The sequence below is a fragment of the Meles meles genome, chromosome 18 (genome assembly GCF_922984935.1).
Source record: "Meles meles chromosome 18, mMelMel3.1 paternal haplotype, whole genome shotgun sequence".
Lineage (NCBI taxonomy): Eukaryota > Metazoa > Chordata > Mammalia > Carnivora > Mustelidae > Meles > Meles meles.
This window is the reverse complement of record NC_060083.1, coordinates 49,331,452-49,353,403: the sequence shown is the minus strand read 5'-3', so window position 1 is coordinate 49,353,403 and position 21,952 is coordinate 49,331,452. Positions and strand designations below refer to the sequence as shown.

The 21,952-nt window shown below is 45.9% G+C and overlaps 2 protein-coding genes across 6 annotated transcripts in view; both read right to left on the bottom strand.

Annotated features, from left to right (window-relative positions):
* Positions 1 to 726: 726 nt before the first annotated feature.
* On the bottom strand, positions 727 to 10,008 carry LOC123930194 (translational activator of cytochrome c oxidase 1). Of its 4 annotated transcripts, none has more exons than XM_045986478.1 (5): positions 9,530 to 10,008; positions 7,235 to 7,341; positions 5,718 to 5,845; positions 5,045 to 5,222; positions 727 to 4,717 (listed from the first exon to the last, which is right to left on the bottom strand). In XM_045986478.1, exons 1-5 carry the CDS (start codon positions 9,810 to 9,812, stop codon positions 4,517 to 4,519), a joined length of 897 nt encoding a protein of 298 aa, XP_045842434.1. In that variant the 5' UTR covers positions 9,813 to 10,008; the 3' UTR covers positions 727 to 4,516. The 4 variants fall into 4 exon arrangements, with proteins under 4 accessions (XP_045842434.1, XP_045842436.1, XP_045842437.1 ...); XM_045986480.1 differs by having other exon boundaries at positions 727 to 1,883; XM_045986481.1 differs by having other exon boundaries at positions 727 to 1,859.
* A 3,964-nt stretch (positions 10,009 to 13,972) lies between these two features.
* Positions 13,973 to 21,952, bottom strand: part of DCAF7 (DDB1 and CUL4 associated factor 7) — a 32,842-nt gene continuing 24,862 nt past the window's right edge. Inside the window, exons 6-8 of one of the 2 annotated variants that reach the window (XR_006815940.1) lie at positions 21,512 to 21,629; positions 18,558 to 18,795; positions 13,973 to 14,049 (exon numbers count right to left, since the gene is read on the bottom strand). Coding sequence is in view for 1 of the 2 variants with exons in the window: in XM_045985516.1 (XP_045841472.1) it covers positions 18,623 to 18,795; positions 21,512 to 21,629 (291 nt within the window). In the remaining variant the exon portion in view is untranslated. Of the gene's footprint in view, positions 18,796 to 21,511; positions 21,630 to 21,952 lie in introns of both variants that reach the window. The other variant, XM_045985516.1, reaches the window with a different exon arrangement.

Here is a 21,952-nt window from a genome sequence, read left to right as displayed (position 1 = left end):
CAGACATGAGATAGAGAACAATAAACATGAATAAATTCTTTTCAGGGAAAACTCAGTGCATTTGGTATTAAAAGAGCAAACAAGTGCTGCTTGGGTGGCTCAGTTGGTTAAGGGTCGGACTTTTTTTTTTTTCTGTGTTTGTTTGTTTTTTTTTTTTTTAGATTTTTTTTTCCATTTTATTTATTTTTTCAGCGTAACAGTATTCATTCTTTTTGCACAACACCCAGTGCTCCATGCAAAACGTGCCCTCCCCATTACCCACCACCTGTTCCCCCAACCTCCCACCCCTGACCCTTCAAGGGTCGGACTTTTAATTCTGGCTCAGGTCATGATCTCAGGGTCAAGACAGCCCTGCGTCAGGATCCAAGCTGGGTGTGGAGCCTTAAGATTGTCTCTCTCTCTCTCTCTGCATCCCCCACCCCTGCTTATGTGCATTCTCTCTAGAAAAAGAATGCCAACAAAGCTACCCCTTGATTTGATGAAAATTCTTAAAAAATAAAAAAGGTTTTAGTTATTTATTTGAGGGAAGAGAGTGAGCATGAGTGAGGGGTGGGGGCAGAGGGAGAAACAGACTCCCCGCTGAGCAGGGAGCTCTATGTAGGCCTCAATCCCAGGACCCCAGGATCATGACCTGAGTGAAAGGCAGACGCTTAACCAACTGAACCACCCAGGTGCCCCTATGGAAAGTTTTTTTTCAATTCAGAGGTAAAGAATATATTCAGATCAGTAGTTCAACCAGTTATTTTATCTGCATTTGTTAAGGAATGATATCTACCTCAGAGAAGATTTTTAAAACATTGATATTTTATATATTATTGACACTAACTAATAGGGAAAAATTGCTTTCATTTAGAAATTCCACTTCTATAAATTTATCCTAGGGAACACTCTACAAGTGAGCAAAGGTAAGTAATGGTCACTGAAGCATCCAGGATACATTGTCAAGTGAAAAAAAACAAAAAACAGCTTATAAAGCAGAAATGTAGAGGGTGATCACATTTCAGTTTTTTAAAAATGTTCATTCATACTAGTTGGGGGGAGAAGGCCAACATTTATTGAGCACTTACTATTGCCAGGCACTGTTTTAAGTGCTTAACATTTGTTAACTTAATTCTCAAAATAGCCCTATGAGATAGTACTATTGTCCTCTTTCTATAGATGAAGAAATAGGTGCAAGGAGGGTAAGTTCTTGTCCAAGGTTCCTGGCAATTGGCAGAGTTGAAATCTATTCCCCAGCAGACTGGTTCCAAGGAGTAGAATAACACAGAGTGGATTAACGGTGGTTATAGCTTAGAAGGAACAGGGTAGGGAATCCCCCATCTGAGGTTCACTTATTCATTCAAAAACCACAGTTATTACCCCTTTCACATTGCTAAAAGAAAGACAAAAAGAGAAAAAGCAAAAACTATTATCGTGTTCAGTGTCTGAGGAGGGCATAAGGAGAGAAAGTGGTTCCGGTCAAGACGAGTTTGGTATCTATCATCACTCCCTCTTGCCAGAATTACTGGCTCATTTATTTCCTCTTCAGAATGGCTCCAGAGGAGTCCCCAGGGATTCAAATCAAAGTCTAAAGTTGGGGTTTCAAGTGTCAAGTTTTATTGACTGTTGTGCTGTAAGTTTCAGAGAGTAAAACAAAACAAAACAAAAAACCAAGAGTAACTCAGGCCATAGCTGAATTTCCATTGTGGACTGAAAGCAGAGTCTTCATGGTTCCTGTTCGATTCAGCTGAGGCCTCCGGCAGAGGGAAGGCAGCTATGTACCATGTGAACGCTTCTTGTGAGAGGCAAGGCTATGGACCGAATCTGTCACAAATACTTCCATCCCATGGAAAGGTCACTTGAAAGTGAGCCGAAGCCAGCTGCAAGGCATTGAATGATTTTGTCTGCTAAGACAATGACGGACGATAAGGCAAAGGCAAGCCAAGACCAGATCTCATTCTTTGGAGGTTAAGGTATGCCTGATTCCCGGCCTCTCACATGCTATCACCCTAGCTGGACAATAATGTGACTAGTTTTCTTTTTTTTTTAATGTTTCCACTCATAAAATATATGGCTATAGAAAATAAAGCTCAGTGACGACATCACCACCCACAGATAACCAGTTTTGAGATTTTTCTTTTTTTAAAAGTTCATAGATCAAAGTATGATTATATTTTAAAATTTGGACCATACTATACATATAGCTTTACATCTTTGTTTTCCACTTAATATTACATTGTAAACATTCTTTGACATAAAATATTCTTTAGAAAATAATTTTTAGTGGCAGAATAACACATATCCTCTCTAATTAATTATTCAGTTAAATAGTTACTTAACTATTTAACCTATGTAGCTAGGGGTCTCTTTAGCAGACTTAGAGGCCAAACAGGTCCAAATAAGGTTCCATTTCTGCCTTTCCCACATTAGCCGCAGGGAAGACTCTAGGGCACCACCAGGGGTCAGTGCAGTGCCATTCAAAGCCTTGCTGTAGGAAAGCCCTTACACAAAAATCCTTTTAAACAAATCCTATCTATTAGATTAGAAAACTATTCACCTGAATAGTCACGTTCCCTTCCAGAGCAGGCTCTCCTGGTCCAGATTTCTCAGATCAGAAATTATCAGATTCTTCCAAATTATATTCAACATTTACAAAACAGAGCTATTTTTATAAACCAAGGTCTATCAATATAAGATACAGTAATAAACCTACTCTCAACCTGCTTGCTCTCAGACCACTGGTGCATAAAATACTTGGCCTGATTATTTTATAGGTTTGCTGTGAAAATCAAAGAAATAACATGTAAAAGTATCTTAAAAATTACAAAGCAGCACTTTAAATTGCACTATTTTAAGGATGCGCTCATCAGATATCTAGATGAGTTATCTCCTTTAGAAACTAAAGAATGTAGGATGCCTGTGTGGCTCAGTTTGTTAAACATCCGACTCTTGATTTCAGCTCAGGTCATGATCTCAGGGTGGTGAGATCAAGCCCTGTGTTGGGCTCTGCGCTGAGTGCGGAGCCTCTAGGGATTCTCTCTCTCCCTCTGCCCTTCTCCCTGCTCTCTCTCTCTCTCACACACAAATAAATAAATCTTTAAAATAAAACAAAACGAAAAAAGTAAAGAATGCCAGGTGGTATCATGTGATGTAATGAGGTATAAGAGCATATGCTTTGGCATTTTCGTGGGTTATTTCATTGGTTTCCCTTTCCTTAGCCTTTGCTCTCCAATTGTTCAAGTCATCATGGAATTAGTAATCTGTTTTTTTAGAAGCTGAAGTTATTATTTATAGCCAGCCAATTGGTTTTTGTTCTTTTCTTCATTTACCTGAAGCTCCTTTAGGAAAATTACTCTGATCTCAGAACTGGCTTAAACAACTTGTAAGTAGGTGAATAACGGGGATCAAAAAGCCACTCCAGGCCTGACATACTTGATGGGCTTCTGCACAGGTGACTAGCACTCCTGGTCTCTCAAAACCCAAAACTGACACTTAGGAGCCAAAGGTACAAAGGGTCCTCTTTCCCAGCTGGCCAGGCTCTGACTCAGTCCTTCACCCTTCCTTCTGTTTTCGTTTCCTCTCCAGTTCCCAGTGCCCCAGCATTTGGCAGCAGGGATGAAAAGGAGCTAGGGCAGGCATTCTGGTGACCAAGTAGCTCTGCTGAGAGGTCTGCTCTGACCAATCTCAGAACACACAGGGGCCTGGGTGAAACAGGGCCTGGGAGTCCCTTATCACTGGCACTTGATTTCCCACTGGGTTAGAGCCTTAAGCTCTCTGGCAGAATGAGGGCAAGGAGGCCACAAGAAGAGAACAAGGAGGCATGCACAGCAGCTCACACTGCCCTAAGGCAGTTCCAGCAGACAGCAGTCCTGTGTCTGACCTCTGAGGTCCTGGGTCTTAAGAGTAGGATCTAACACAGGGCACCAACTAAACAGCTTGTGCTCCTGGTTAAGTATAGTTCCTGGTACACAGGTTTTGGTAAATACTATACGCATGATTAATGACAGGTTTAGGCCACCAGACCAGCCTTAGGGTAAAGTGGTGCCATAAAGATCTACATTTCTCTGGTCCAAAAAAAAAAAGCCTGGGACTGGAGTAGTAGAACTAAACCTATAGACTTCAAAGGAAGTCAAGAGCATCCCAACAGCTGGACAAAAACCCAGGAAAACACAAAAGCCACACAACAGGAGTGTAGCAACCCAGATCAGTTATATTATTTAAGAGCAGTTTCTAGTAAAAGGGCCCTCAGGGTACCTGCTGTTCCTCCAAGGAACAACTTCCTAAGATCAGAGTCTGATTAGCTGGCTGGCTCCTCCCTACAGCCAGGAGGGCTCTGAGACACCAGCAGAACTGACAAAGAGGCCCCACGGAGATGCACTGACTCCCTTGGCCACTCCTGTATCCACACAGGTCTTGGTTTTATGCCCCCTACTCTGGTAGGCCTCCAATCTGCTTCAGTCTCAGTCACTGCAGAAGCGTGTGCTCCAGAATGAGCTGCCAGTTGCCTAGAAAGGCCCCCGGGGGCACACAGAGGTAGTTACTCAATGTTGTCATAGACCTGGATCACGTCCTCATGGTTGCCAAGAGCCTGGATGAGAAGGGCGGCCTGCTCCAGGTCGGGGTCAGTCAGCTGCACCTTTGTATTGGGGATGAATTCTAAAGAACAGGACACCGAACACAAGCCCAGGGAGTCCAGCTTCTTCCTCACTTGATGCAGTGAAGAGGCATCACAAATAAACTAGGGACAAAAGAAAGTCAAGAGGTGAGGGGCCAGGAGACAGCAGAGTAAAGGCAGTCAGAGTTTTACGTGACCTGAATGGAACTACTATAGTGAATCACTGTATTTAAGTTCTTACCAGCAGAGCTACAGTTTTCAGAGCTCTGAATGCTTCTTGTAGTCCTCAGTAAAGTAAGCCCCATGTAGTATTCACTTAATAAATGTTTATGCAACATGTGAACTCTTTTTGTCACTTGTACCCCAGGGTGCGAGAAAGAAGAAATAGAAGCATGCCTTAACGCATCTATTAGGACAAAAGTCCAGCAAACACCAAGGCTTCATACTCACTTTAAAAATGTTCTTTTCCTCTTCGTCTTCAGTTTCCTTGACATCTTCAGCTCCTGCTTCAATAGCCAGCTCCAGGGCACGCTCTAGGTTCACAGCTTTCTTCTCTCTGTCCTCCACTCCAACCACGATCACCCCCTTTTTGTCAAAAGAGTGGCGAGCTCCATCAGCCATCATTCCCCTCAAAGGAAAGGAAACACACTAGACTGAATGCCTGTAGACACTCAGCCCCCCCCCATAGCACTGCATTCTAATTACTCTGTTTCCCACCCAGCCTTCGAAGTATAGGAGAGTATGCAGCGACCACTGGGCAAGGGAAAAATCCAAACATATCCCCATCCCCTTCCTTCTGCCCTGATTGCAGTTTAGTGGATGCAAAGACGTTGCTCATCATTTAAAATTCCAGTCTTAGTGATACATTTTAAGACCTGGACATTACCTGGCTACAGATGGGAAAAAATGGGACAAAGGGCCTCTTCTCCACCTGATAGACAAATCTTTTGGATCCTGCCTAGTACAGAATGAATTAAAGGAGAAGAAATGATCCCACTTAGATTCTGTTATGGATGAAGTATGCTTAAAACTTGAAATGCCACCAGGAACAACTGTAGTTTCTTTGCAAAGAATTGGAACCTTAAGGCTTCATACCCTTCCACCTCCCCAGACGTACACCTACCCATTCTTGTTCAGGATACGTCTGATGTCTGAATAGCACTTGGAGCCACTGTTAGATAATGCCTCAATGAGCAGAGAAGAGCCGCCAGGGCCTCGGCCCTCATACAGCAAATAAACATCCTTGGTTTTCTGCAATAAACAACATGAGCATATTTTCCTGTTTCCAAATTACCTCTTGCATCCCAACCCAGAACACGGATACTGACTCCACGGGATGGGCACTCTGGGGTACAGCTTAGGGTCTCAAGTCTTTATTGCTGTCCCCTACCTCTGAGAGGTGACCCTTTGGGACCCATTTTGAGATAATTGCAAGTGTGACCCCTTACTGGGAAGGGAGTCTGTTTCTCTGGTCCCCGAACAATCAATTAGCCATCTCCTAGTTTCATTTCCTCCCTGTCCCAACTGAATCCCACAGCTAACACACACATCACCCCCCACACTCCCACCAAGACTCATCCTCCTACACCCATCCCGCATGAGACCCACCTGTGAAGTCTCCTGCCTCTGAGGTGCTGAGTATCGCTTTAAGAAATAATACCCTGGGCTCTATCATAAGAACCACTGAAAACAGTATGGCCACAAAATTCAAACAATTCAATGAAGGTCTAGTGACCAGTCTCACCGGACCTCCCATGCTGCCTCCACTCATCCCTTGCCCACACATCTGACCTCCACCACGCTCTCCCAACACCCTGCCTTGCTGCCTTTCCAGGAACTCTCATACGACGACTTATTCCTTCTTCTTTCACAAAGGAAATAAAAGACCACCAGGTGGGGGGACATCCTCTTTCCACTTTATCTGCACCACAGCCCACGTGGAGGCGCATGTATAATGATTAGAAAACAGGTTCTAGAGTCTGCCTGGTATCAAGTCTGTCATTTTCCATGTGACTTGGTCACCTAATCTTTCTGTGTTTCAGTTTCCACTTTTGAGGAAGTTTTGAAGTTGTTCTGACGATTCAGTAAGATAATGCATACAAAGTTCTTACCAAAGTGCATGGCCTAGAGTAAGCACTCAATAGTTCCTAGCTATTAAGATGATTATCACTTCGTTAAATCCTTCTACTGTCCCAGAGAAAGAGGTGTCCTCTCACCTGGGCTCAAAGACAATTCCCATACCTGGGCTCTACACTCTGTCCCTCCCACAATCTCTAATGCCCGGTCTCCCTTTCTACTGGCTCTTCTCCTTTAAGGCATAAATATCTGAAAAACACACCCTTCCTCAATCGAACACTCCCCACATTGTACATTGTACCCCTTCTTTCTACCTCACGTCCTCACACTTCGGCTGAGTAGTCCTAAGCCGTCTGGTTCTGTACACTGTCTATTCATCCTCTTCCTGACTGTGCTCCCAAGTCCTGTGTCCAAGGTCAGAGAGCCACCAGAAGGCTCTGCATTGAGGATATCAATCACAATGCTACCGGTCTCTCTGATAATCTAAGGAGTGTTTGGCGGCCTTCCGGACATGGGCCCTGGAGGGGCTGTGAGCAATAACAAGAAGTCAAATTGAGGACATACCCCCATTTTCAGCGATGCCTCAATCGTTGACTTGGGCATGTGCTTGCTGCGACACACCTCTAAGATGCTGGCCAGACTGCTGTTGTGCTCAGGGTTGGGGCCTCCTTCTGAGATAGAAAGAGTGAGTGAACACATCTCATTACAGCTGGGAGAAAGAAGGGATTTCTGCCGCTCTACCCACCCCCACCCAATAGAGTAGCAAGTGACCACCTGGCTCTCAGTTAATTTGGAACATTTATTCAAAGTTTAAATGGAATTTGGAGCAGTATTTTGAAAAAGAAGTTTGTTCTGTTTTTCTTAAAGATTTTATTTATTTGACAGAGTGAGAGAGAGCACAAGTAGAGGGAGCAGCAGGCAAAAGGAGAGGGAGAAGCAGGCTCCCCAGTGAGCAGGAAGCCGGATGAAGGGCTCCATCCCAAGACCCCGGGATCATGACCTGAGCAAAAGACAGCTACTTAACCAAATAAGCCACGCAGGTGCCCTAAATTTTTATTATATTTTTAAAAATTTAAATTTTAGGTAGTTGACGTACAGTGCAATATTGGTTTCTGGAGTAGAATTCAGTGATTTATCATTTACATACAACACCTAGTGCTCCTTAATACCCATCATCCATCTAGTCCATTTCCCACCCACCTCCTTCCATCAACTCTCAGTTTATTCTCTATCATTAAGAGTCTCTTGGGGCACCTGGGTAGCTCAGTCGGTTAAGCATCTGCCTTCGGTTCAGAACATGATCCGGAGCCCAGGGATTGAGGCCCATGTCGGGCTCCCCAATCAGTGAGGAGTCTGCTTTTCCCTCTGCCCCTCTCCTTGCTCATGCTCCCTTTCTCTCTGTCACTCAAATAAATAAAATTTTTATTTAAAAAAAAATTTACTTATTTTTTAAAGATTTTATTTATTTGACAGAGATAGACATAGTAAGAGAGAGAACATAAGCGAGTGGAGTGGGAGAGGAAGAAGCAGGCTTCCCGCTAAGCAGGGAGTCCGATGCAGAGCTCCATCCCAGGACGCTACAATCATGACCTGAGAGGAAGGGAGACGTTTAACGACTGAGCCGCCCAGGCACCCCAAAAGATTTTACTTATTTATTTGACAGAGAGCGTACAAGTAGGGGGAGCAGCAGGCAGAGGAAGAGGGAGAAGCAGGCTCTCACTGGGAGCCATCAGGGAGCCTGATGCAGGGCTCGATCCCAGGACCCTGGGATCATGACCTGAGCTGAAGGCAGCCGCTTAACCTGCTGAGCTACCCAGGCGCCCCAGAAAAGAAGTTCCTAATTCACTCTGTAAGGATGGATATCTTTCTGCTAGGTTTCAGCAAACACCACTTTGCATCAGACGAAGAGTTGAGGGATGCAAGTGGTACCAACATTTCCTGGACTTATTAATACCCCTTGCTCTGACTCTACTATTTTGTGTGTAATTATTGAAATGCTCATATGATAGCGGGTAATCATAGCTGTCTCTCAGAGTAGGAGCTATACCTCATTATTCTGTATTACCAGGGCACATAACACTCAATAGTCTTGATCTCACTTGGTATCAAGAATGTAGAAGGAAGCCAAGAGAAATTTCAGGCATGAACTCTAGGGGAAAATTAGTATTTACTGAATGCCTATTATGTGCCAGAAACGACCATACAGTGGGTACTATCCGTTTTACAGAAGGAAACTGAAACTCTGCAAGGTTAAGACATTTGCTCAACGTCAACAGTTAGTAAGTGACAGAAACCAAGTTTTCTTGACCCCAAGGTCCATGATTTTTACAGGACTTTTTTCTCCACTCCTACAGGTATCTGACACTAAATACAAAAAGAAAAAAGTCTTCTTGCAGTGGCTACACAGTTGAAAAAGACATGGTTGCAAACTTACCTTCCAAGAAAATGTGTCTTAGGAAATCCTAATGAAGCAAACTGGGCAAGTAACAGATTTACTCAACGTCCCTTCCACAATCTACGTTGTGGTCCACAACCAGATGGGACTAGAGGGCTTGACTTGTCTCTTCAGGCAAGAAACACATAGACCTTACTTAGAGTCTGTTTCCATGAAGCACCCCGCTATACACTAGAATGAAGTCACTTTTACCATTATCGTCCTAAGAGCAACTCCCTGCCATGCAGGCAGATGCTCAGCATTTGGAAAGGTGACTGGAGGCATACAATGCAGGTAGGTGTCCTGAACGTTTATGAAGTGGGCAACGGTGGGAATTAGGAAAAGAAAAGAATATGAGGACCAAGGTTAGGGGTGGGCCCCTGGTTTAGCTGTGGGCGCACAAAGTGCAGCAGCGAGTGACTTACCTTTAACTGCCAGGCGGATGCTCAAACAGAGCTTGGAGAAAATGCGACTCTTTTCGGCGTCCTTGGGACCCTTGATATGCCGGACTTTGGACCACTTGTTGTGCCCGGCGGGGACCGCCGCGGTGAGGTGCAGCGTCCTGCCCGGAGCGCTGGTACAGCCCGTGGGCTCAGGCTGGGAAGCCGCGAGGGTGGGTGGAAGAGCCGTCCGGACCCCAGGGCCTAGCGCTCCCCGCAAGCACCGGGCAGCGACCCCGCTCAGGCTGACGGCAGCCCAAGCTGCCATTGGCTCCGACCCTGGACCAAGGTCAGCAAGAACAGCCAACGAGCAGCGGCTAAGATCAGCCCGTGGCGTCCGAGGCAGAAACCGGCAGCTCCTGAGCTTGAGGCCGCCTCCACTCGTCTCCGGAGACCGAAGTGCTCAGGCCAGCGCGGGGGAGCCAGGACCCGAACGACCCAATACAAGACCCGCGGAAGCCGGGAGCGGGTGCGTTAGATAATGTAGCACACTTCCTTTCTCCGGTCCGTTCCAGAAACGCGCCCCCAACGCCCGAAAAATCCGTTCCGCCGCACGGTACTTGCTCCAGTCTCGCGCCTCTGCTGAGCCGGGGCCGAGGTGGGGGCGACTTCTGGAGTACAACTCAAATTTTTTAGCTTTAACGAATAGTTCGCTTGGGAATTTATTATTGTTGTTCCTTATTATCCAGGCTACTTTGTGGTGGGCTCGGCACTCTCCTCCTTCTACTTTGCCACATTAGAAACAGATTGCTCCTGGTACCTTTTCCAGTTCCTGTATTCAGAGCAAACCTGGGTCTTCGCGGATCCTTGTTCCACTTCACTTCACCTGGCTAAATTTTGCTCTTCCTTCAAGATTCAGTTCGGACATGATTTTCCACCAAAGGAAAACATGCCCTAATTTTCCAGTTGGGCGCAGATGCCCTACTTCGTGCTCGCATGACCCTTCATACTCGCCTGTACCTTAGCACTTTTTAATCTAAAAATGTTTGTCTTCACCACAGTATTAAATTCTTTGAGAGCAGGACAGGACCTCGTGTCCAGCATTGTTCTTTTTTTTTTTTTAATAACAGCTTTATTGAAATAATTCACAGGTCATACATCACCAATCTAAAGTGTATAATGGCTTTTAGGATATGTATTCAGACTTGTGTTACCATCACTATAATCAGTTTTACATTTTAGTCACCCCAAAAAGAAACCCTGTATCCATTAGCAGTCATTTCCCATTCCCCCTCAATTTTCTCAGTCCTAGGTAGAAATTTTACTTCCTCCTTTATGGGTTTGCCTATTCTGGACATTTCACATACTATAAGTAATCATGTAAGATGTGGCCCTTTGCGACCGACTTCTTTCACTTAGCATGTTTTTGGGGTTCACTGATGTAGCAAGTATCAGTACTTCATTCCTCTTTTATTGCCAAATAATATTCCATTGTATGAATCTACATTTTATTTATCCATTCATCAGTTGATGGACATTTGGGTTGTTTCCACCTTTTGACTATTATAATATTGTCACAAACATTCATGTACAAGTTTTTGTATAGACATGTTTTTGTTTCTCTTGGGTATATACCTAGGAGTGGAACTGATGAGTTGTTGTAGTGACTCCTTTTAACCTTTTGAGGAACTGGCAGGCTGTTTTCCAAAACAGTTGCATTATTTTATGTTCCGACCAGCAATGTATGAGGTTTCCACTGTTCTCCACATCCTTGCCAACACTCATCTTTTTGACTGTAACTGGTGTCACCCTAGTGAGTATAAAGTGGTAACTCACTGTGGTTTTGATTCGTATTTCTCTCATGACTAATGATGTCTAAGATGTTTTCATGTGCTTACTAGCTATGCATGTATAGTATTTTTTTGTCATTTAAAAATAGTTTAGTATGTCCTTTTGAATAGCAAAAGGCAAATTAAGGGAATCACAAATAAGCATGAAGGCCAAAGTAAAGTCTGAGATTGCCCTAGTCTAACCAGCCTAAGTCTATCAGGGCAAACCTATAGTTCAACCAGGTCAGCTCCGGACTCAGTGCAACAAGAAAAACTCCACACCGGAGGGATGGTGAGGTGTCTCACCAAACACAGGAAAAGACAATTATTACAGTATTGTGGAGAAAGGTGGAGGTTAGGTGAAATTTCAATGGAATAGAGTTCAATAGTTTCAACAGAACACAGAAGCTGTGTCAGCATCAGCTCTGGACTGCAAAGCAGACTGAGTTCAGTTTCCATGTAAACTACAAAACTCCATGGGGAATGTGGGATTCTGAAGCACCTGCTCTGAAGTTTTATACCTGGGTTGGAAATCAAGGCTGCGTCTCTGTCAGAGTGACTTAGACTCTCTAAAAGCAAGACTGTTAAGTCCTCATTCTCATTGACAGAATTTCAGACACCAAACTTTTCTGACAGTCTCTGATTTTAGAGAACAAAGTTTCTCAGTGAATCATTAAAAAAAAAAAAAAGCAGTCACTCAGAGAAGGGAACTTTTATGACATTTTAAGTTGCAGGTGTGCTTGTGAGGAATATTGTTTCCTGTTAACTCTGCAGCTTGTTTTATGTATCTATTTATCTGTGATGAACAGCAGAGCAGAATTTTACTTTCTCAGTTTGAGCTAATACTGTGTCAAGATAAAAGCACAGATGACTGAACCGTTGCTAGAGCCTGGTTTTCAGGATCACTGAAATCATTTACAATGAGCCTTGGCTGCTAATTTTTTGGTGGGGCACAAACAGAACTATTTACTCGCCACTTTATTTCCTCTTCCTAGGCGTACAGGCAGACTACCTTTCTTAAACGTTCTTGAAGTTAGGTTGGAATCACGTGACTAAATTTGGCAGCTATGGGCAGAACTATTCCTAACATATTTTCCCCTTCCAAGCAACCTGGGAGGCCACAAGTTCTGGATGATGTAGCTGACCAACCCCCAAAGGACTTCATATAAGCAACAAGTAACATTTTGTTGTGTTCAGTCTCTGAGGTGTGGTGGTTTTTTACTGCAGCTTAGCCCAGGCTAGCAAGGTGAATACCGCCAGCACGACTCTCCCAGAGCACCCCTTAAAAACCAAAGAGCAGGAATCTCCTATTTCCCATCCGTGTCGTCAGACCGTATAGTACAGTTCTAACAGAGTTCTAACAGAGCCAGCAGGTGCTCATTTTGTCCCATGGAGTCTAAACTCTTGGAAGTAGTGTTTTTTTGTTTTTTAAGTAGGCTCCAGCCCAACATGGGGCTTGAACTCACAGCCCCGAGATTTAGGGTCATGTGCTCTACTGAGCCAGCCAGGAGCCCCATAAACTCTTCGAGTACGTACTTCTTTTCCCCAGACCCACTGCCGTCCCCAGCTCAGTGCTTCTGTCATGATGGCAGTTACTTGCCGAATACTGGGTCATGGAATCAATCACAATTTACCCTACTTCTCTTCCCTTGAAATGATTTAATGTGAACCCAGAATGAAAATAAAAATAAACAGAAGGAGTATTCAACCAGGACTTGGAGCATCTGAACAGCAGTGGGGACAGGCACTCCTCCATCTTACCATGTTGGGGTGTAGGCTGAGGAAGCTGGCTTGGACTTGGAAACCCTAGCTGGCATCAGAACCTGGTGTCCAAACCCACAGGGTCTGGAATTATCATTTGTCATCCTTCAGAGCCAGCAGTTTACTGCATCCTGATGACCCCACCTCTTAAATCTCTTCCGTTATGTCCTGTCCTTTCTTCCCCTGCTACTCCTGCTTTAGTTCAGGCTTTTACTTTCGCTCATCCTATTACAGTAGGTGAACGGACTCCCTGTTTCATCCCCTACATGGGCATTTTCTTCACTAGCTCCTGAAGTGCAGTTCTGAGCATGACTTGCCTCTATGTGAGTTTTCCAAAATCTCATACAGGTGTAAGGTCTAAACTTCCTGCAATGTACAAAAGACTCTGCCTGATATGGCTTCTGCTTACTTCTCTAGCGAGAGTCCCCATTCAAAACCCCACATCAACTTATAATTCTCTGAATATGGCCATATTCTTTTTTGCCTCTATACGTTGTACATGGATGTTCCTTCTGCTTTCAATATCTTTCTCTATTCCCAGAGAACTCCTACTCAGCCTTCAAAATTCAGTTTGACCATCCTCTGTCTTGTGAAGTTTCCCCTGACCTCCTCTGGCTCCTACCCAGACACAGGGGATCACCTCCTCCTCAGGGCAACCAGTAAGCCTAAACACTCCCGTAGTTTCAACACTGCCAGGAACTGTTTATCTGGGAGACTGCAAGCAACTTGAGGGTCACAGCCCCTGCACAGAGTAGGTGCTCTGTGTTTTAGTAAGAGGAATGACTCAGGCTGTCAGATAATATGATGTGCTGGGGAGGACTCTCGTCACCCAGCCAGTGTCTCTGGAACATGACCACAGTGGCAGAATGGGAAGAACTGAATTCATCACAAGAAGAAATTCAGTCAATCTATACATGTTCAAGTTTTATTACAAAGTGTGATGGGCAGAAAATACGGTACTTCTTATACAGGAGGCTGAAACAGAATGAAAGGGTGAAAATTAGGTTTAATATACTCAGGAAGCAAGAAATAAAGTCATAGATGTAACACTCCACTTTCAGGTGCCTTTGGAATTGCCTTCAATGGAGATTTACCATTGTGGTCTCACAGCACAGTGTTAACATTTTATTATGAACCCTGTGTACAATCAGTCCTGTGATAATAATATCATAAAAAGAAAAATGGGATAGTACAGTTCTGCAAGGGGACAGCTTCCTCTCCACCTGACCATGGGAGGTCACAAAAGCTAGAGTATAGAGGAAAAGTTTAAATATATAACAAGAAATGAAGGTCAGACGTACTAGGCTAGAGGAGACAGAAATTGATTGGCTAGAGCTTAACATCTCAGAGAACAAGGAATCTCCATTTCCTACACAGAGGTTTGTACAATCATGCTACAAGTTCACACTCGGGGAAGAAGGCGGGGAAGGTCACTGACAGGGTCATAAAATACACAGGAACCAAAGCAAGTAATCCATACTCAACTTAAGCCAAGTCAAAGCTTTAGCTCAACAAGTCTCGTTGCACACCGGGTTACCACAACCAACCCCAGGCGAGAGCGTTTCTCTTCAACAGCAGACACCACGAGTCCATAGCCAATGGGTTGCCCTAAAGGTGGGTCCTTGTAAGTTTTCTAGCTGTTACACAGACTGCAAACATCCTTCTTCTTGAGTTCATACTTTCACTAGCTTATTTGTTTCTGGTTTTACACCAGTCCAAGCCTCTTTGGGAAGGCACCCGCATGTTTCCAGACTTAAAAAATAATATCCACGAAGTAGCCTGAGAGGACCGGGCCCACACTGTATAGTCACACCTTTGACCCTGAGAGCCAGTGGCAATGACAACGGTGGGAGAAGAGGGTATGTAGGAAAGGCGGGCAAGGCTCTGCAACAGGAGACACTGTGGGCGGCTGGCCCAGCCGGTACAGAGAGCCTTCTTTCTCCAGGGCTCGCAGTGACGCTCAGCTCAGCTCTTCTCCCTGGGAAATCCCAACTTAAGTGCCAGGCATGACCTTCCTTCCTCATCCTGGAGTGCAGGGAGTAAAGGGAAGTGTCTACTTTGAGAGAGGCGTCTACTTGAATGGTCTCCCTTACTCCAACCCAGGCAGGCAAAGAAGCTGCCACATTCTCAAACTGGGGGAGGCCCCTGCCGTGTGGTAAACCCTGTAAGCCCCCAACTGTTCTTACCACCTCAGACTTGAGGCCCAGGCTGCAGCAGGGAGAAAGTTCTATGGGGGCAAGGCCAGAGGAAGAAAAAGAAAAGGGAAGGGAGGAAAATCGGCAGGACTGTGTACCACCTCTGCTTCCTCTGCTCTGTACAAGCCTACAACCAAGGACAGCCATGATCAGGAATGGCCATGGGACTGCCAACACCTGCGGATTGTTGCCACCAACATCACCCATGGCTCAGTGCTGCAGGAAGGGTCTCTTCTGCCCGAGCTGGCATCCTGTCCCCACAATTAGACAGTGCCACAGATTATCTGACAAAAGTTCCCAAAAGGCCAACATGGGCTGAGGGCACAGCTTCATTCCATGGCTACCCCAGACCTTTCATGTCCTGTAATATCTTTTCCCTTGATCTAAAGAAACAGTTACCACAGATTTTCTCCCTCATCTTAAATCTCCTCTGAAAATTTCAGCCAAAACCATCATCAAAACCTTGTAGGACTCTCAACTCTTTCTGCGCCCCCCACCCCCAATATTAACTGGTTGAGAGCTGATCCTGATTCTGGTAGGAAATTCTCACCAAGTGATCAAGTATCTTCCCTCTTCAAGTCCTTGACTGACAGCTCCATTCCTCCCTAGAAGGAGAGGGTTCCAACTCTTCTGGGTATAAATACTCAAGCCCCTGAATGACTTATATCCATTCACCAACTCCCTGATGTGGAACCTGAAGCCAAATTTATTCAGCACCTCTCGGTCCCCTCAGAGCGGACAAGGAAAACAGAGGCAGCTTTGGCCCCATGGAGGCGGGGGGTAGAGGGGGCCACAGGAGCACATGGAAGGGCCACCAACAGACACTTGCTTTTGAAACAACAACAGATCTCTGCTTCCCGGAGCATCCCTAGCTAAGAGGCTTTCTCAGTCTTGAGACTACAGAAATCCCCTCCTCAGCCATGAGGCCACCTGGCCTATGGTATAAATGGAGGGAGGGTAAGAGAGCTGGGACTTCAAAACACTGGCATCTCTGCAACTGTGAGTGAGTGAGTGAGTGAGTGAGTGTGTGTGTGTGTGTGTGTGTGTGTGTTTGCGCAGGGAGACTGGGGAGTCTCACCTGGGCCCCAGGTGGATGCCAGGAGGAGGAGGACCACACTGCAGGACCTAGGGAGGGAAGAAAGGTCTGGGAGCCCACAGGGCAAGGGAAAAAACCCACCAAAAGTTGTTGGTTTCCAGAGTAATAGCAACTTTATGCAAATATATTCTAGTTACTACGGACTCATTATTTCCCGATTGTTTTCCAGTTCCAGTTGACAAATCTTCTCACCATGCAGCCCATGCTTAAGTGCGGATCAGGAAAGGAATCTGAACATAGAACTCAGTGCGGTTAAACGCTGCCCCAGGAGGACCAGCCCCTCCTACCAGTCTGACCTCCATCTCAGACCCTCTTCCAGGGGAAGGACCCGATGGCCTCCTAGAGCAAGCTACCATCAACTTAGACTTGCTACCCTTAGGAGAGGGACCCTAGAACCAGCAAATACAATTACAAGCAAAGGAGAGCTCTGACCAAGAACTGCTCACTTTATACCACTGAATGACACAGTGCAAATCTGGTAGTAAATGCAGCAAAGTCAACCTCAAGTGGAGGGCCAGCTAAAGAGCCTCAAAATTGGAATAAGAAAGTAAAAAAGTAGAAGGAGAAAGACATGAAGAAAGAGTCTTTTTCTTTGGACAAGCGCCTGTGTAGTAAAGCAAAGAGCTGGGACTTTGGAGACAAAAATACATCTGCTCTGGAAAAGGAGACTCAACCATAAGAGTTTAAAGGCCCAGACGAACAGAACTGTTTTGTTTCTCAAGAGCAGGTGAGAACACAAGTAGATAAAACCACCAGCCTTAAGGTCTGCTACTGCCCTACTCAACACTGCACAACTCAGAGGGGCTCAAAAACCTATGGCAGAACACGCTAGACCAAAGGCCCCCAAGACTGAGCATGTCCCAAACCCTGCCTGCCCAAAGACTCATCCAGCGCCAGAATCACACACAAGCCCCCTCCATGAAACTCATACACGCAACGGAAACAGACTGCAGCCTGCAAGTCCAATACTGCTCAGTACCTAATGGCGGGGGGATGGAGTGACTGGGGGGGGGGGGGGCAGGAGGGTTGACAGATGCACATTAACTGGCTGGCCCCACAGCTACCTATTTACTCGATGGCCTGGGATTATCACAGCCCATTAGTCCACTCCTTCCAGGAGCTGACAGTCCTCTGTGCTCTAAAGGAGATCTTGTTCAGGATTAGAGGCACAGACTATGTGCCTCTGAAGCAGGACCCTCTCACTCAAAGAGTGGCCAACCATCAGTCACAGTAAACCAACCAACCAGAGATACCAAAGTTCAGCTTATAGACTGTGCTTGCCTATCACTCAAGACATGAAAGAAAATGGCCTGGGACTTACATCAGGCTCAGAAACTATGTCCTGGAAATGCATTCTAAGCTCAGCTTTTCTGAAACCATTCCCTTCAAGCCAGACATGCTGTCTCTCTGGGCTCTAACACATTGCCAGCAGGTCCCGGGGTGGGGGGGGGGGGTGTCAGACAGAGGTACTTGAGGAAGAGAAGGCTTCACATGTCTGTTTGGGAGCCCAGAATGCCCTTGAGAAGAGCCGGGCTCAGAAAAAGTGAGAGAACTGGCCGACTTCAGAGCACCGAGGTGGTTTGGGGCCCCTGCTCAGCCACGTTGCACTCAGGCAGTGATTCAAGAAGGCAAACTGCTCATGGGGTCAAGGGCCCAGCGCTAGATCCGGGCACTGAGGGAAGAGAGGAAGTGCTAATGGGGTGGACTATGAAACAAAGGTAGAAACCAGGAAGAGTAAAATTCTTTTTGTAAAAAAATTAGCCTGATAGGTAAAAAATATACAAAGTCGAAATTTGTTAAAGACACTGATAACAGGAAGAAAGACAACTCCAAACCGGTATCTGTTCCCACTTAAGTGCTAACATGACGCAGACACAGAGCGCCGCCTCGGGCAGCAGACAGGTAAGAGACATCTGGGGCAGATGAATACAAACACAGCCAAGGCCTGCAATGCTTATTAACGCAACAGCTGACAAACAAATATACAGAAAATTTTAATGGAGGAACCAAAGGAGAAGAGAAAAGAAGAGAAAATCTTGAAACTCAGCTGGGCTGAGGAGTCGCCACACAGCACTGAGTCTGGCACAGACAGCGAGGGGATGACCGGCCAGGAACTCCTAGAGCAGCTTCTGGTAACAGTGGTGCAAAGCAATGAGAGACATACTGGCCACCAGAAACACGTTTCTTCTTACTTTGGGGATGGGGCAGAGGCAGGAAACACACAAGCCCCCGCCTCGTGGGCAAGGCGCTGCCAACGCTACACTCTGAGTATCTCCAGGCAGTTGTTGTAGCAGATGGCAATCCAGTCAGGCTGAGTCGATGCCCACTGCACGTTGTTGATCTCTCCTTCAGCTGTGTAGGCCAGGATCGGGTCCTCAATGGCCCGGGGCATTTGCTGGATGTCCCAGATGAGAGCCTGGTGATCATCCGCTAGTGACAGAGAAAGCCAGCAGCAAGGTCACAACTCAGGCAAGGAGGAAATCGGTCCCCACATTCGGGGTGGGCGGAGGGATCACAGTTTACAAAGCACTTGCTCACCAAGATCCCAGCGAGGGAGGTTTTATTTCAAGCCCCTGTTTTATAGATGAAGAAATCGAGACTCAAAAATGTTCAGGCACTTGCCCCAAGCCATGGAGCTATGCAGCCAGAGCATAGCAGAGCCAAGACTCAGAGCAAGGTCTCTGATGTGTCCCAGGGCTCCAGTCACTGTGGCAGAGTGAGGATGGCAGAATGGGACCCAGACGGGCACCTCTCACCTGGGGCAGGAAAGGACCAGGGGATATAAAAATTATCCCCAAACATGTCATCTGCAGCCACTTAAAGTACCTGAGTGATTAAAGATCCCTCTCTGATGATTCAGCTTAATGGGATTTTTACCCCATATCATGAACTTCTATACTTTGATGAGGTGTTACATAGATGAGGTGACATGCTGAGTGGACATGTGCTCTTAAAAACAATTTTCCCTAGAAAAGCTACCTTCTTCACCCTGAGAAGTACCAGAAAGAAGGTAACCACCTCAAAAAAATGCTTAAGCACATGAAAAAGGACTGGAAGAAAATATATCCAAATGAGAACAGTGGTACTATGAGGATGGCATAGTTAGGAGCTATGTTTACTTTTTACCAGTTGGTAAGTGATCTGTAATGTGGTCATTCACTTTTATAATCAAAACAGTAAGTCCTGAGGTGCCTGGGTGGCTCAGTGGGTTAAGCCTCTGCCTTCGGCTCAGGTCATGGTCTCAGGGTCCTGGGATCGAGCCCCATGTCGGGCTCTCTGCTCAGTGGGAAGCCTGCTTCCCCCTCCCTCTCTCTGCCTGCCTCTCTGCCTACCTGTGATCTCTGTCTGTCAAATAAATAAATAAATAAATCTTTAAAACAAACAAACAAACAGTAAATCCTTAGACTTAAGGGAAGAAAAATAAAAAGGCAACGACCTTCAATACCACAGTGTCCCCTGATCCCATCAGCCCATCCTGATGTGAAAATCTGTCTCTGATACACAGGAGATCTGAGGAGCCTAACAGGCCATGCTCACGTGGGCAACACTAGCCTCGTGCCATGGCCATATAACCCAGGCGAGGTACAAGATGCCCTTCCTAGGGACAATCTGTGTCAGGGGCTCTGGGGAGCTGTTTGCAATGCTCAGTCCATCTACAGCACTAAGTTCCTTCTCCTCAGCGCCCCTCTCAACCAAGCACGTTCTCCAGCCACAGCTCCTTCAGCTGAAGGGACTCTGGACAGGTACAACACACACAGCGGCGAGCAGAGCAAAGGAAGCCACCAGGAGCAGAAGACAAACTTCTACTGGGGGGCACTGGTACCATTCTTCAGGAACAAGGACAATACCGTTTTTTTCTTCCTTCTCCCACCCTTCCCTAGCAACACCCCTGGGAAAAAAGAAGGCAATCATGAAGGAGTCAGCCCACAACTTGAGGTGCAGAGGAAGGCAGAAGGCCCCTAACTGCTCCTCAGTGACATACCGGCATGGGGAGAGGGCCAAAAACAGGAAAAGGTTCATTCCTTTCAAATGAATACGAAAATAGTGCAAAACCACCAAACTACTCTGCTCCTCTAGCTTCATAATGAGCAAGGAAATGAGGATGTTACTTATGAGTGAGGAAAGGAGAAAGCATGTTAGAAAGAAACCCAAGGTACCAAAAATGAAAAAGATAAGAAGCAAAACATCATGGGATGAGAGTGGAATTCTGTCTGTATAAAAAAGGGGCAGACATTCGTATTGGGTGGGGTATGTGGAGGCATGTACCCACATAAAAAGGTCTCGAAGGAGACACGCTGTTGTCAGAGGTCACCAATGGAGAGTGGGACTGAGGTGGACATAGGACAGGAAGGAGAAAAGATGACTTTCACTTTCCTATTTTATATACCTCAGTATTATTTTAACTTTTTAAAAGATTTTATTTATTTATTTGACAGAGAGAGAGATCACAAGTAAGTGGAGCAGCAGGCAGAGAGAGTGGGGGAAGCAGGCTTCCCGCTGAGCAGAGAGCCCAACGTGGGGCTCAATCCCAGGACCCTGGGATCATGACCTGAGCCGAAGGCAGAGGCTTAACCCACTGAGCCACCCAGGCTATTTTAATTTTTAATAACAGACTTACATTATTCCTGGAATAAAAGCATACTGACAGGATATTTTTAAGGGGTACTCTTTTCCGTCTGGCAAATGGTAAGGTGTGGACTATAACTCTAACCCCACTGATCAAGCCACATAGGGCCTTCAACACTTCCAAAGCCTATTGCAAGGCAGCTCTGTCTCCCCAGGAGTGCCAACTTTGGCCATTCCCAAACATCCGATTCCATCTAAGAGATACTGCACCCCTTCTCCACAGTCCTGATCTGAGTCCTCTGGGCCAACCTGGATTTCAGGGAGGCACAGCCTACAACTGATATATGATGGAAACAGTACAGGGCAGGAGCTCTGTTACCACTGAGGGTACAGGATGTTCTGGAAATGTGGACTACTCCAATTTCACAAGTGGAGGGAGTCTCTCTGTTGAGCTACTTTGCTAAATCTCTCAAACCACCCTTTGGAAATAGCAAAGATTACAGTTCTAAGGAGACAAGAGGGAGACCTCCTCCCCTCGCCCTCCCTGTGGCTTGTCCCCACACCCCGCCACCATGATTACCTGCGGTACAGATGTGGCAGGATGAGTGTGGGGCCCAAGCGATGCCGTTGACACATGCTCGGTGGTTGTTCAACCTGGCGACAGGTGTGCAGGGGACTCGGACATCCAGAATCACTACCTGCAGAAATAACAAGTGAACCGCTCAGGAACTTCAGGGTGTAACAGGAAAACAAACAAGACATTACATAAGGAAAACATAATTCTAAAGCATAACGTGTTCATTTGTGGATTTAAGACCATTAGAGGCAGAGGGTCTTGGGCCCAAAAGCAGCTATAGGATTGAGGAAAAAGATAAGACTAAAAGCAAAGACACAGGCAGTTTGTAGTCTATGTCTTAAGCAATGTAGGGCGTTTAGACTGATAAGGAAGGGGAGAAGTAGGAGTAGGTAACATGAGTTTGGATAATAGGGGCAGGTCCTGTTTGGTTACTGTACTAAGAAT